Here is a 14,230-nt window from a genome sequence, read left to right as displayed (position 1 = left end):
TTATCAGTTCTAATGGTTTTCTTGTGGAGTTTTTAGGTTTTTATCCAAACATAAAATTATGTCATCTGCAAACAAAGATAATTTGACTTCTTACATTCCAGTTTGTATCCCTTTATATCATTCTCTTGTCTGAGTGCTCTAGCTAGGACTTCTAGTACTATGTTGAATAACAGTGGTGTAAGTGGGCATCCTCATTCTAGATCTTAGAGGGACAGCTTTGAGTTTTTTTCACTCAGTATGATACTAGCTATAGGTCTGTCATATATGGTTGATCATTTAGGTAATTTCTCATCCTTTACTCTCTTCTCACCCTCCCACCTTTCTAAGTCTCCAATGTCTATTATTCCATTCTATATGGACTATGTCCATATGTACACATCGTTTAGCTTCCACTTACAAGTGAGAACATGCAGCATTTGACTTTTTATTTCTGAGTAATTCAACTTAAGACAATGGCCTCCAGTTGCATCCATGTTGGTGCAAAAGACATGATTTTATTTTTTTAATGATTGAGTAGTATTCCATGATATACGTATGCCATATTTTCTTTATCCAGTCACCCATGGATGGACACTTATACTGAGTCCCTATCTTTGCTATTGTGAACACTGCTGCAATAGACATACAAGTGCAAGTGTCTTTTTGATATAATGATTTCTTTTCCTTTGAGGATATACACAGTAGTGGAACTGCTAGTTCAAATGGTAGATCTATTTTTTGTTCTTTGAGAAATCTCCAAACTGCTTTTCATATAGGTTGAACTAATTTACATTCCCACCAACAGTGTATGAGTGTCCCCTTTTCTCTGCATCCTCACCAACATGTTATTTTTGACTTTTTAATAATAGCTATTCTGGCCAATTGAAGATAGTATCTCATTGTGGTTTTAAATTGCATTCTCTGATGATTAATCATGTTGAGCATTTTTTTTCATATGCTTCTTGGTCATTTGTATATGTTTTTTGAAAAATGTCTGTTTATGTCCTTTGCCTATGTTTTATGGTGTTATTTGTTTTCTTGTTTAGTTGTTTCAGTTCCTTGTTGATTCTGGATATTAGTCTTTTATCAGATGCATAATTTGCAAATGTTTCCCCCAATTCATGAGGGCAGAAGAGTTCTCTGACAGTTTAGATATTGGTGGTCTGCTGCAGAGGAAAGGGGAGCTAAAACATTCCCAACTACCCTTTCAATGAAATACTACCTCCCTTGGTGTTCCTAGCTTATCTCTTGCCAGCCTCTGGTTCCCATCTTTTTCTGTGCTCCAGCTTCTTCCCCTGAGTTCTCTGCTAGGCTCCAGTACTTTCCCTTCGATTTTATATTTGAGTTCTGCTTGTTCAGTTGTAACTTTTGTGTAAGTTTGCAAGTATATTTTCTCATTTTGTATGTTATCTCTCTTTTTTAAATTTCAATTTGAGATTGGTTGGATGCACAATATGGAACCTGAGGAAAGGTAGGCTGTCTATACTTGCCTAGATTGTTACAATAGATGTGTAAAAAGATTCTGATTCAATATTCCTCTAAAATACTATATTTTCTACTTTGCAGGCAGAGTGGTTCATTTAACATGTAAGCCTCATAGTGCTATTCCTCTGCTCAAATCCTTTCAGTGTCTTTGAATCTTACTTAGAGTAAAATCAAAGTTCTTACTTTGACCTGTAAATCCCTATGATCTTGACTCTGTTATTTTTGACATCATCTCTGACCACACCACCTTCTGTTCCCCTGCCTTTCACTTGGTGCCTCAAGCAACACAGCTTCCCTGCAGTTTTGGGAGGAGCAACAGAGCCTAATGATAATGATTAAGATGATACATTGTCTGGGTTTGTCCAAGGGGGATACAGTCCACGACCCCCACAGTAGATGCCTGAAGCTGTGGATAGTACTGAACACAATATATAGTAGCAGATGGGTAGTGTATACAGTGTGGATACGCTGGACAAAGGGAGGGACGATTCATTCCCAGGTAGGATAGAGCAGGATGGCTTGGGATTTCATCACTTAGAACAGGAAACAATTTAAAACTTATGAATTGTTCATTTCTGGAATTTTCTATTTAATATTTTTATATTGCATTGACCATGAGTAACTGCAACTGTGGAAAGTAAACCTGTGGGTAAGTAGAAACTATTGTATTGGCTTCACTGTCTGGGTCTGTTTTCTGAGAACTCTCCCATTTATATAAAAAACAGAGATAATAGTCTTAATGAGCTTTTTGAAGATTGATAGAATATATATTTCTGGCACACAGGAAGCACTTAATGTTATCTATTACTAACAACTAGTATTTGAAAATATAAATTTGAGGTTAAATAATATCTTTTTATATAGTAATTGTTTAACCAATACCTTATTATAGGAAAAGTAGGTTAATTTCTTTTCTTTTCTTTTTTTTTTGAGACCAAGGGAGTCTCACTCTATCACCCAGGCTGGAGTGCAATGACACGATCTCAGCTCACAACAACCTCCACCTCCCAGGTTCAAGTGGTTCTCCTGCCTCAGCCTCCCGAGTAGCTGCAATTACAGGCACGTGCCACCACACCAGGCTAATTTTTCCATTTTTAGTAGAGATGGGGTTTCACCATGTTGGCCGGGCTGGTCTCAAACTCTTAACCTCATGATCTGCCCACCTCAGCCTCCCAAAATGCTGGGATTACAGGCATGAGCCACCACACCCAGCCTATTTTCATTTTTATATATGATACTACGTTAAACAACCTTTGTTCTGATTGTTCTCTGTTTGACACTAGTTCTCAAGGTTTTTGTCTGCCTTTCCCTGTGCCCTAGGAGACTGACTTCTGTGGACTGATTCAGCCAGTCTCCCCTCCCCAATTGCGGCCAGTTGAGCTTGGCCAGTGGAGACAGGGCAAGAAATGGAAGATTTTGAGCAGAGAGACTCTGGGGTATTTACCTCCCTGTCTCTTCCTTGCATGGCCATAGTTCGGCCATAGTTTCTTTTTATTTCTGACGCCACAGTTTCTACCAAGTGGTTTATCTCCTTAGATCTAGCTGTCACTGGACTCTGATAATGTTGCATCCTTCTTCTATGGCACACCTTTTAAGTCTAGGGTTGAGATGCTAGCATGTTAGTTCCATTCCACATTTTATTGGTTTCCTTACCCATAATCACTACAGATAATCTTTTTAAAATATATTTTGGTTAAAATCTATTGAGTGAGCTATCTCTTCGCAGTTGGTAACTGGACAAAGTATTATACTTGCCACTTTATATCACTTTATGCTCATTTTTGAGAAGAGAAATTACTGAGTCAAATTGTAGAAACATTTAAAAATCTTTGGCACACTTAAACAGTATCCATATAATTTATACCATCTTTTAGATGAGTTTTAACACCAAATAATAGAAATTTCAGTTTCATAGAGATTTGGTGGGCTAGAACCAACTACTTGCCTGATAGGTTGTCTCCTCATCTTTCCTAGCTGTTCTGGGAAAGGCAGTTCCTGGTAAGAACTCTCCCTATGGCCCCTTTCATCTCACTGTTCCTCAGGGCATAGATGAGTGGGTTGAGCAGTGGGGTTCCCAATGTGTACACCAGTGAGATGAACTGATCTTGCTTGGGGTGGTAGCTGGAGCTGGGGCGCAGGTACATGAAGGCACAACAGCCATACTGTAGCAGCACCACAGTGAGGTGGGAAGAGCAGGTGGAGAAGGCCCGGTGGCGGCCAGCAGCCGAGCGGATCTTGAGCACAGCAGCCACTATGAAGGTGTAGGAGGTGGTGATGAGGAAGAAAGGCACAGCAATGGCTAGTATGGCTGCCACCAGCACTGACTGCTCATGAATATGACTCTGAGCACAAACAAGATGCATGACTGGTGGCACATCACAAAAGAAGTGCTCAATGTCCCGAGTCTGGCAGAATGGCAGAGAGAAGATGAAGGCTACCAGTTGTAAGGACAAGAACAGACCACTGACGACTGATGCCACAACCAAGTGGACACAAAGAGTCAATGTCATGAGGAGAGGGTACTGTAAGGGGTGGCAAATGGCCACATAGCGGTCATAGGCCATGACAGCCAAGAGGAAGCAATCAGCACTGCCCAGTGCAATGAAGAAAGTCATCTGGGTGGCACAGCCCAGGAGGGTGATGGTCTTCTCTGACTGTAGGGTGTTGGCCAGGATATGGGGCACCACCACTGCAGTGTAGCATATTTCAATCCCAGAAAGGCTGCCCAGGAAATAGTACATGGGTGTGCATAGACGGGCTTCTGTGTGAATAGACACTACAACGAGGATGTTCCCAGTGATGATCAATCCATAAACAAGGCTGACCCCAATGAAGGACAGAATACGCAGTTCTGGGCAGGAAGGATAGGCCAGGAACACAAATTCCATCAACACTGAGTGATTTTCCCAGGTCATTGAGCTAACAGTATTTCTCTGTGGAGAGTTACAAGTAAAGAGGGAAGAATCAGACTGAAGATAAATTAAATTACACTCTGAGCCATGAATCTAATGTAATCAGGACTGGAGTTAGAAACTGGAAGGATCAAGACTAGTTCTTTTTCTTTTCCCCACTTTTACCAAGTTTCTCCTCATTAATATCTACACCTCAATTTCTACCTGCCAAGAGTTGGGCCAAACTATGTAAGATACTATTGAAGAAAAATGGCAGAGGAAGTGGAGCTATTTTCAGAAGGAGTGGAATGAAAATTCAATTCTTTCAGCAAATTCACAAAGTGTCAAGGAATTCTTGGGACTAGAAATCATTAAGGTAGGGAGATAAGCCATTTATTCATTCATATATTTATGAGGTCGGTGCAAAAGTAATTGCAGTTTTGCCATTACTTTTGACGGCAAAAACTGCAATTACTTTTGCACCAACTAATATTTACACTCAGTGTCTCCTGGGGTATTGAATAAGTGATATGTCAATGTAACTCTCAAAACTAGTGATATGATGGGAAATGAAGAAAGAAAAAAATTACCCATGGAGCAAAGGGCTAACAGAGGCCTGAGTATGACAGTGTGAGGGATATACCTTGGAAAACAAAGCCCTCTCTACTATTGGTTTTTCTATCCTTATCTGATCAGGAGAAGTATGAGGCTTGAAGGAAACAAGGTGTTTTATCATATGTTTCTTCCTGGCTCGGGTGGAGGTATGAGAAAACATGTGATCCCAAGCTGTTGGAAATCTAAGACGCCTTCCTGTGAATTTGGGCATGATTATGAAAGTCTAAGCCTGTCTCTTTTTCATATTTCTCAAAGCTAATGTGAAATCTGGGAGAAGCCATATATTTCCACAAAACCCTTTTAATAAACAGACATAATTTGCAAAGGGCATTCATTCCACTTCTTTTCCCAGACCAACTCATATTAAATAAGGTGGAAAAGACGTAATGTGTGACCTTGTTTCAACGTGCCAAATTTTAATATTTCCTGTTATTGAATATGAGATTTGAAGAGAAATCTCTACCCAGAAGCACCACTTACAGTAAAAATTATTCACACAAACCCACCTCAATGTCACAAGCGTGGGGGAAAAATATGAGTAGGCAGCTACAAATAATAAGAGCACCTAGGGCAGAAATGGCTCTCTGCTGTTTTTCCAACAGCTAACAAGCGGTATCTATTTCAGTTGGTCTCTTTTCCTGAGCTGAACTTCAATAATACTTTGAATGGTTCTAACGCCACTTAGCGTATTGCACATTATACTATATCATGTGGAGGAGGGGCAGTGTATCAATGTGAAATCAGCAGTGAAGGGAAGTGATGTGGTTTGAATAATTCTAGCTCCTGGCTTCATGATGTTAGGTAATATATAGTTTCTCTGAGCCCCAATTTCTGTATTTGAAAAATGGGAATAATTATTATACTTAGACAAAAGAATTGCTGTAAGTTTAAATGCAATAGTAATGTAAGATATCACAATGAACTATCCATAGTAATGGCAACCTAATAAAAGATAATCATCATTATTATTTATAAATTCAAGGGCAGCCATTTTGCTTTATTTACATTTTGATCATCCCATATAAGCAAGCCTAATGTTGTACAAATATTAGACACTCAATAATTATATGTTGAATGGATAATACAGCTTGAAAATGTTATTTATACATTTTCTTCATTTTCTACTTTCACTTTGCAGTGCAGTGAAAGATTTAAGATTATTCATAATCAAATCACTTGTTTAGGAGCCCTTATATAAAACAACTTCATATCTAAGATTTGGGCTGCGCTATGGGAAAAATTCTGTCATTCAAGAATATAGCATATGGAAGTCTACAACAGGCATACATCTAAGGCTAGTCTACCGTCTATATTATTATAGAGAGACACTTTGAAATCTGTGTCACAATGATAACTTCTGAGAATTTTATTGTAGTCTATTACACTTATATCATCTTTTCAAAAAGTTATATTTTGTTTTCAATTGACAATAATTGTACAATGTGATGCTTTGATACATATACACATTGTGGAAGGATCAAATCAGGCTAATCAGCATATCCATCATGTCATATAGTTATCATCTGAATACTGCTCTCTATAATATTTATAATCTCAATACTCCACCTATAATAAAATATTTAAAATATTTACATCAGAGCTATTATAAGTCATAAATTCTAAGTGCAAGAAGGGACCTGGAAAATGGCCAGTTTGATCCCCTATTAGATACTTGAATTTCCAATACAGTGTGTAGACATTGGGTCATGTTCAAAGCCCAGGGAATCCCATTATCTCCTGGTTTGCTTGCTCTGCTGTGGAAAGACTGGACTCTCTGAAAGTCATTTCTGTAACAAACTGAGACCTGCCTCTGTGCACCTTCTAAATGTTCCTTTTGTTCTACACAATATGACTCTTTCTTTCTCTCTCTCTCTTTTCTTTCTCTCTCTTCTTTCTTTCCTTCCTTCCTTCCTTCCTTTCTCTCTCTCTCTCTTTTCTTTCTCTCTTTTCTTTCTCTCTTCTTTCCTTCCTTCCTTCCTTTCTCTCTCTCTCTCTTTCTCTTTCTTTCTCTCTTTCTTTCTTTTTCTTTTTTTGACGGAGTTTCACTCTTGTTGCCCAGGCTGCAGTTCAATGGCACAATCTCGGCTCACTGCAACCTCTGCCTCCTGAGTTCAAGCGATTTTCCTGCTTCAGCCTTCCAAGTAGCTGGGATTATAGGTTCCCATCACCAGGCCCAGCTAATTTTTTTTGTATTTTTCAGTAGAGACGGGCTTTCACCGTGTTGGCCAGGCTGGTCTTCAACTCCTGACCTCAGGTGATCCACCCGCCTCAGCCTCCCAAAGTGGTGGGATTACAGGCGTGAGCCACCACACCTGGCCCAATATGGCCATTTCTACTCAAAACACCAGATGCTAAAGCACTGTTATCCTGTAGCCCTGTTTTTTCTTTTCTTCCTAATTTCCTTTTGCTATTTCTCATATGACATGGTTTTGATGTGTCTCACAATTTAAGCTCTGGAAATGTTCTCATTTAAAATATCTTTTAAAAAATTGTGCAGCTTGTGACAGATCACAGGAATGGTTACATTAAATAGATCTAGACAGATAAAATAGTGGAGTTCATGGTTCCAAGACAGTGAAAATTATTGTATCAACACATCCATCAACTTGCCTTTCCAAGTTGTCACTAAATATGTTGCATAGGACAGACGCAAGAACACTTCATCATCCCCAGAAACCTCCCCCCAGATTTCAGTGTATCCAGGTCAAACTTCACATCATTCTCCCACCTTCCTTCTTACCTCTCCAGATAGCCTTCCTCAAGTTGACAAGAATGACCTGAGATACATTATTTTTGTTCGTTCTGGAAATCTGGATACTCTAGACTAGAACAGCTCTACAAATGTCTAGTAAGTATTGTGCAAAAAAGGGGTTTAGTGGATTTGTCATTCAACAAACCTGAGCTAGATTCTCAGTGTACTATTAATAGCATAATCCCCTGGAAGATCATCTCACATTAATTTCTGTTTCCTCATGTTTAAAAGATGCAAATAATAATACTTACATAATGGAGTTGTGATGAAATCACAAAAAGTGTTCTGTGATTTACAGAACACTTAGTTTAATGTATGAAACCTATTTAGTTGCATAATAAATGTTAATTCTTCCCTGCTTTTGTTGTATCTTTTAAGGGTATGATAATAATATCTGCTTTACAGCAGAAGATTAAATGAGGTACCATATGAATAAAAGGTTTTTATTAACCCTTAAACCTTATAGAATTTATATTTATTCAATCCCTCAACATTTCTTTGACTGAGATTAGTTATTATCATTCTAACCAGAAAAATTGGGCTTCCCAGTGAATTTCAGAGAAAACACTGTAAGTTATAGGCTGAACTAGTTCTGAAATATTGGAGTCTTTATTTGTAAAGCCACTATTTTACTTTTCTAGCTCAATGACAGTTGGTGCTGGAACACTGCAAATCTTGAAGAAGGCAAGACATTCTCTTACCTTAAACTTGGAAAGGGAGAGAGAGACACTGAGCCAGCCTCTTCTGAGATATTCGTAAAAGAGAGGACCTAGCAGTGATGTCTGACTGCTCTGGTAGATCAAGAAGGGAGGGTCATGAGCCTGGAGAGGCTGCCCAGTGGGACTGAGCCTTATGTAACTTCCCAAACAGAAGCCATGGAGCAAGTCAATTGCTTTGTAATCTAGGGTCTTGTCTCATAAGTTCCATCTCCCAGAAGAAGGTAGCTTAGTGATTGTTGACCTTCTCTCCTGTTACCAGATAATTAAGCCAAACTAAAACTGTCTCTCCACTTAGGATCCCCTGTCACATGGAGGGTCTAGAGTATGCTTGTCAAAGTAAAGACTAGTATTCAACCACTTAGTAACACTCTCAGTACCCAAAATAATTTCCTGAAAAACACCAAGTTCCCTAATCAAGGTCATTTGAGCCTTCTGTTTCAGGTCTATTCCTACCACGTCTGTTGTACCTAGGTTCAGCCTAATTCCCAAATTATTATTGCCCCAGAGAACTGAGACTTTATTTTATTTTTATCTTTCTGCTATGCGTAAAAGAGAGCACAGTGTTATTAATTGTGCCTCAATTCACACTTATCACATGTTTCACCTTTTCCATGACATCCTTCTTTGTTAATTTTCTTTGAGCAGAGACATTCCCATGGATCTTAGCAAACTAGTTTAATTCCTTTGAAAAAATGTTGGTTGGTCATGTGTAAAAATATTTATACTTTTATAACATATATTTACATGTTTGTGTGTGAACATGTGTATTCAAGTGCCCACTTATTCACAGGCAATTCTGAAGAGGTTTAGAGTGACTGTGACTGAGGTAGCTCTTTGGCGTGTGTGTGTGTGTGTGTGTGTGTGTGTGTGTGTGTGTGTGTGTGTGTGTGTGTGTGTGTCTGTGGGGAGGATGGTCAGATCCCAACAGCAAATCAGGGCTGGAATATCTGAGAGGTTCAGAGACTCCTGAGGTATGTTTGGTGCCAATAAATGGAGGAAAGAGGGAATGGGAGGGGTAGGAAGCAAAATGTGTTAACTATTTGCTATGTGCCAAGCGGTATAATAATAATCATAAAAGCTAAGTCTAATATTGCACTTACTAAATTTCACACACTTTGCACATATTAAGTAATTTCATTTGCACAACAACACTAAGAAAGAGCTATTATTGGTATCACATGTAAACACTATATCATTTAATCCTGGTAATAAGTCTACAAAGTTATTGTTATTCCTGTTGTCCAAGAATAGATGTAGCAAGTAGCTGAGATGAAGTTTGCCTGATCATGAGGTATATTTTTTCCTCTACATCAAACTTCATCTAGCCACATTACCCTCAGTTGCTTTTTAAAAAATTTTTATAGCTTTTTATTGTGAAATGAAACAAAACACAGAAGAAAGACCACACAAAACAACTGTATAGCTTTGTGAAATATTACCAGCCAAACCCCTTTGTATCACCGCTCAGATCAAGGAAAAAGAACTTTGCCAGCCATTCCAGAAATCCCTCCACATGCTCTGACTTAAAAATAGTTAGAACTTCCTTCCTGTCCATTGTAGTTATCATGATCATGTTACTCCATTTTTGACTAGTGGGAACCTCTTCAAGTTGGCTGAGTCTTTCTGACATGACTCTATATTCTTTAAACAATTTTTTTTATGTCAGTAGCTTTTGGGGTACTAAAAAACCTCAACGGCTTTTCAGTGAAAGTGAAATCTGGCATATATTATAATATAAGGATGAACCATAATATGGATTACAAAACCAATATAAGGTTTAATCTCTGCTAACTTCTAGTCTCCTGACTCTTTTCTCCAGTGACTCCATCCTTCATTCAGTCCCTTCTTTTCACCATGCTTCCTCTCACCACCCGGCCTTTGCACAGGCTGTTGACTCTGTTATTTTTACTTAATCAGCTTCTAATTATCCTTTGCCCCAGTTTTATGACAACTTCCTCAGGGAAGATTTTTTGACCTTGGTTATGTCAGGGTCAAATGCATCTTTTGGAATTTTCCTTTTGGAATGTCATTGACTCCTCCTTCATTGCAACCATTACAATTTTACTTTATTTGTTTACTATTTGATTAACTTCTATCTCTCCTATTCGTGTATAAGCACAGTGAGGGCAATGACCAAATCTTTTCTCAACTTGTATGCACATAATACGAGTAACAAAAGGCTAGACTAGGATTTCCCAGCCTGGGCACTGCTGGCCTTTTAGGCTGGATATTTGTTTCACAACATCCTGTTTTCTACCCGCGAGATGACACATACATGCATTGTAACCACATTCTGGTTATATTAATCAAAAATATCTCCAGATGTTGCCAAATGGGCCCCTAGCAGTCAAAAGTGCCCCCAGTTAAGAACCATTGGAACAGACATATAGAAGATACTCAAAACTATTTAGTAAATGATTGTATAAATAACTCAAGATTCACATCTGAAAGTCTATGGAAGTGAATCTTTCTTTCTTTTTTTTTTTTTTGAGACGGAGTCTCACTCTGTCGCCCAGGCTGGAGTGCAGTGGCCGGATCACGAGGTCAGGAGATCGAGACCATCCTGGAAGTGAATCTTTCAACTCAAGATAAAGATGGGGAGGTTGGTAGGTGAGCATATAATTGTAGATGTCTGGACTGTAAATTTGTAAGTCTTTTTCTCATCCATCTGTGGTACACTGATACATTTTCTTTACTGTCGTAGTGATACTTCAGTTAAATGGATTAAGAATAGTAATCTAATTTAGAATGAGAGCATTCTTCTCCTTGATCAGTTCTAACGAAACACCAACAATTCTTCCTTACTAACTATCCATTTTGAATAATATAGATTAGCTTCTGTATGTATAAAAATTTTCTTCAGAAGCAAGTTGTCTATGTGGGTTCTTGCTTGGGGGAATAAGGGAACAAGTGAATGGTCCTACAACTCGTGCTATGAAATTAGGTACAACTGAAGGGGTAACGTAGAGGACTTATGACTGAGAAAATATGTAGGGCTTCTTGTACTTTCTTCAATAATTTCTCCTATAGACTTGTACCTCTATAAGTAAAACATGGAATTACATGGCAATAATGATGTTAAAATCTTAGTCTGCTACTTCCTGACTTCAAGTAAGAGTCTAAAGAATTTATTATGGGACAGGAAATTGTGTAGCATGATTTCAAAAGTTATTTTCAGGTGGCTGAGCAGGGAGAATGCTGTTACAATGCATGTATGTGTGAAGAATATGACATATTTAATGACTCTGAATACTATGTGATGAAAATATTTTTCTTCTCTAAGCTGCATTGGAGAGTGAGAGAGTGGTACAGCAAGTTTTTGTCTGGTAGATATGTGTATTACTTTGCTGGAGCTGCCATAAAAGTACCACAGACTGGGTGGCTTAGGTGACAGAAATTTATTGTTTTACAATTCTGGAGGCTAGAAGTCTGAGATCAAGGTGTTGTCAGAGTTGCTTTCTTTTGTGATTTTTCTCTTTGCTTTGCCAATGGCTGCCTTTTCCCTGTGTCTCGACATGGTCTTCCTTCTGTACATGTCTCTGTCCCTCTTAGAAGGACACCAGTCATATTGGATTAGGGTTCACCCTAATGACCTTGTTTTAACTTAATTACTTCTTTAAGTAATTAAGTTAAAATGTATTGTCTCCAAATACAGTCACGTTCCCAGGTATCAGAGGTTAGGATTTCAACATACAAAGATTTTTTGGGGTGTATGTATTAAAATGGGATAAAATATATCACACCAAGGAAGTCTCTTCAGTTTTTCTCCATCAAGTAGTCCATCTGTCCAGAAGTATCTCCATCTTTCATGCTATACACTTACATATGCACAAATAATCACATGTATTTACACACACACATGCATGTAAAATAGCAGACCACAGCAAAATAGTGATAAGGCTTTGGTTGGCCTTGGCCTGGGTTGGCATCCTGATTCAACCACTGGCCATCTGTAAGAGCATGAGTATGTTGTCAGAGCCATTGTCCCGAATCTCACAAACACCCACATTCCCATCATCATCTCTCTGGGGGAAAATACTTGGAGAAGTAGATGAAGGAAACTCAGATATTCAATCACCAAAAATGTTGTTCTAATGTTCCATATTTTACAAAGTAACTATCAGGAAATACTGTAGTAATGGACCAAGTACTTCATGAAACGAGTAATTTGCTGTTGCGATAATTCTACTCCCCTCCACCTCGATATACAGACTGTATTTAATTAATCTCAAAGGGAATTTGAGCAAAAGGAGTTGAGGCTACTGGCATACTTTCCTTCAAGAAAGCTGATATTTTAAGAAACCAAATTTAAAAAAAGAAATTTGAAAACTCAAAAAATGTGAGTGGGGTTCACAATTATCAATGCAGACAGCCTCCTTGTGGAATTCCTGTAAATGCCATCATCTCAGGGACTTTCATGTCCTAGTTTAGACAAGCAAAAAACAAAACAAGGACTTCACAGAGAAAAGCTTCATGAAGGGTGGGTCACTGGGGATGTGACCTCAACAGCTGAAACCTAAGGATGATTAACAGTGATTCAGAAAGATCAGTAAAAATGAAGATAAATAAGCTCTGGTATCTTAATGTGGGTCAACATAAAAAGAAGATTTGATTTGCAAATGTTTGACATATAAACTTTGGATTGTTATGTAGAAACACAATATTATTACATAATACATAGAATCACTGAATGTTTGTTTTAAATGGATATTTTTATGCTGTTTGCAGAAGATCTGAGTGGGTGGTATTGGGTAGGGAACCTTGGGGTAGCAATTCCTTCAAATGGAATTGGGGGAATTGTAATTTAAAAGACAATTATATTATTGTAAGTAAACCCTGTAATACACCCAGGCATAAATTATGTTTGTATTGGATATGGGACCTTGGGTTAGCAATTCCTCCAAATGCTGCCAGTGATGCTGATGCAGGGAGTCAGTTGACAGCCCTTAGGGAGATACTACTTTATAAAAACTCAGGTTTGAACCGGAATTTGTTTGTTCACCCTACTATTTTGAATTTGGCACTCTGTAAAGCTTTTCTATAGCACAAATCCCTGCCTCTATGCTAAGAAATCACTATCCAGGAGGGATAATAAAGTTAGTACTTTACTAGGACAATCAAAGGCATGTTCATTTATGTATTCCATACCTACATGGCACATAGGCACATTAACACAAAGTATGGGGCAAATTTAAAAGACAATTACGTTATTGTAAGTGAACTCTGTAGTACACCCAGGCATAAATTAGGTTTGTTAAGTCAGCATTCCATAAAATTCTCTGTTCACATCTTTGTACCATGTGTAAGGCCGAGATTCTTAGCTATTTCTCTCATTTCTCCTCTTTAGATATCTGTATCTCTATATATCTCATTTACAAGTAGATTATCTGTGTGTGTATATATACATATACATACACACACATACATATAGTGGGGGCTTACATGTGTTTGTGTACACATTTTTATGTGTATGATTGAAGAGGTTCTTTTTTTGTCAATTCTGTCTCTTTTTTATTATAGTTTAAGTTCTGGAATACATGTGCAGAACATGCAGGTTTATTACATAGGCATACATGTGCCATTGTGTTTTTCTGCACCCATCAACCCGTCATCTACATTAGGTATTTCTCCTAATGCTATCCCTCTCCTAGCCCTGCACTCCCCGACAGGCCCTGGTGTATGATGTTCCCCCCCTGTGTCCATGTGTTCTCATTGTTCAACTTCCACCTATGAGAGAGAACATGTAATATTTGGTTTTCTGTTCCTGTGTTAGTTTGCTGAGAATGATG

At 38.3% G+C, this 14,230-nt stretch overlaps 3 protein-coding genes across 4 annotated transcripts in view; all 3 read right to left on the bottom strand.

Annotated features, from left to right (window-relative positions):
* MED19 (mediator complex subunit 19) overlaps positions 1-14,230 on the bottom strand; it is a 751,866-nt gene that overhangs the window by 494,759 nt on the left and 242,877 nt on the right. The gene's annotated exons all lie outside the window — the stretch shown is intronic.
* Positions 1-14,230, bottom strand: part of LOC126936120 (olfactory receptor 10Q1) — a 129,329-nt gene that overhangs the window by 26,838 nt on the left and 88,261 nt on the right. The gene's annotated exons all lie outside the window — the stretch shown is intronic.
* LOC126936133 (olfactory receptor 10W1) lies at positions 3,286-4,760 on the bottom strand. Its single transcript, XM_050758583.1, has one exon. The coding sequence runs from the start codon at positions 4,377-4,379 to the stop codon at positions 3,435-3,437; it is 945 nt and encodes a 314-aa protein (XP_050614540.1). The 5' UTR covers positions 4,380-4,760; the 3' UTR covers positions 3,286-3,434.

The sequence above is a fragment of the Macaca thibetana genome, chromosome 14 (assembly GCF_024542745.1).
Source record: "Macaca thibetana thibetana isolate TM-01 chromosome 14, ASM2454274v1, whole genome shotgun sequence".
NCBI classification, from domain to species: domain Eukaryota; kingdom Metazoa; phylum Chordata; class Mammalia; order Primates; family Cercopithecidae; genus Macaca; species Macaca thibetana.
This window is presented reverse-complemented; position numbering and strand designations above follow the sequence as displayed.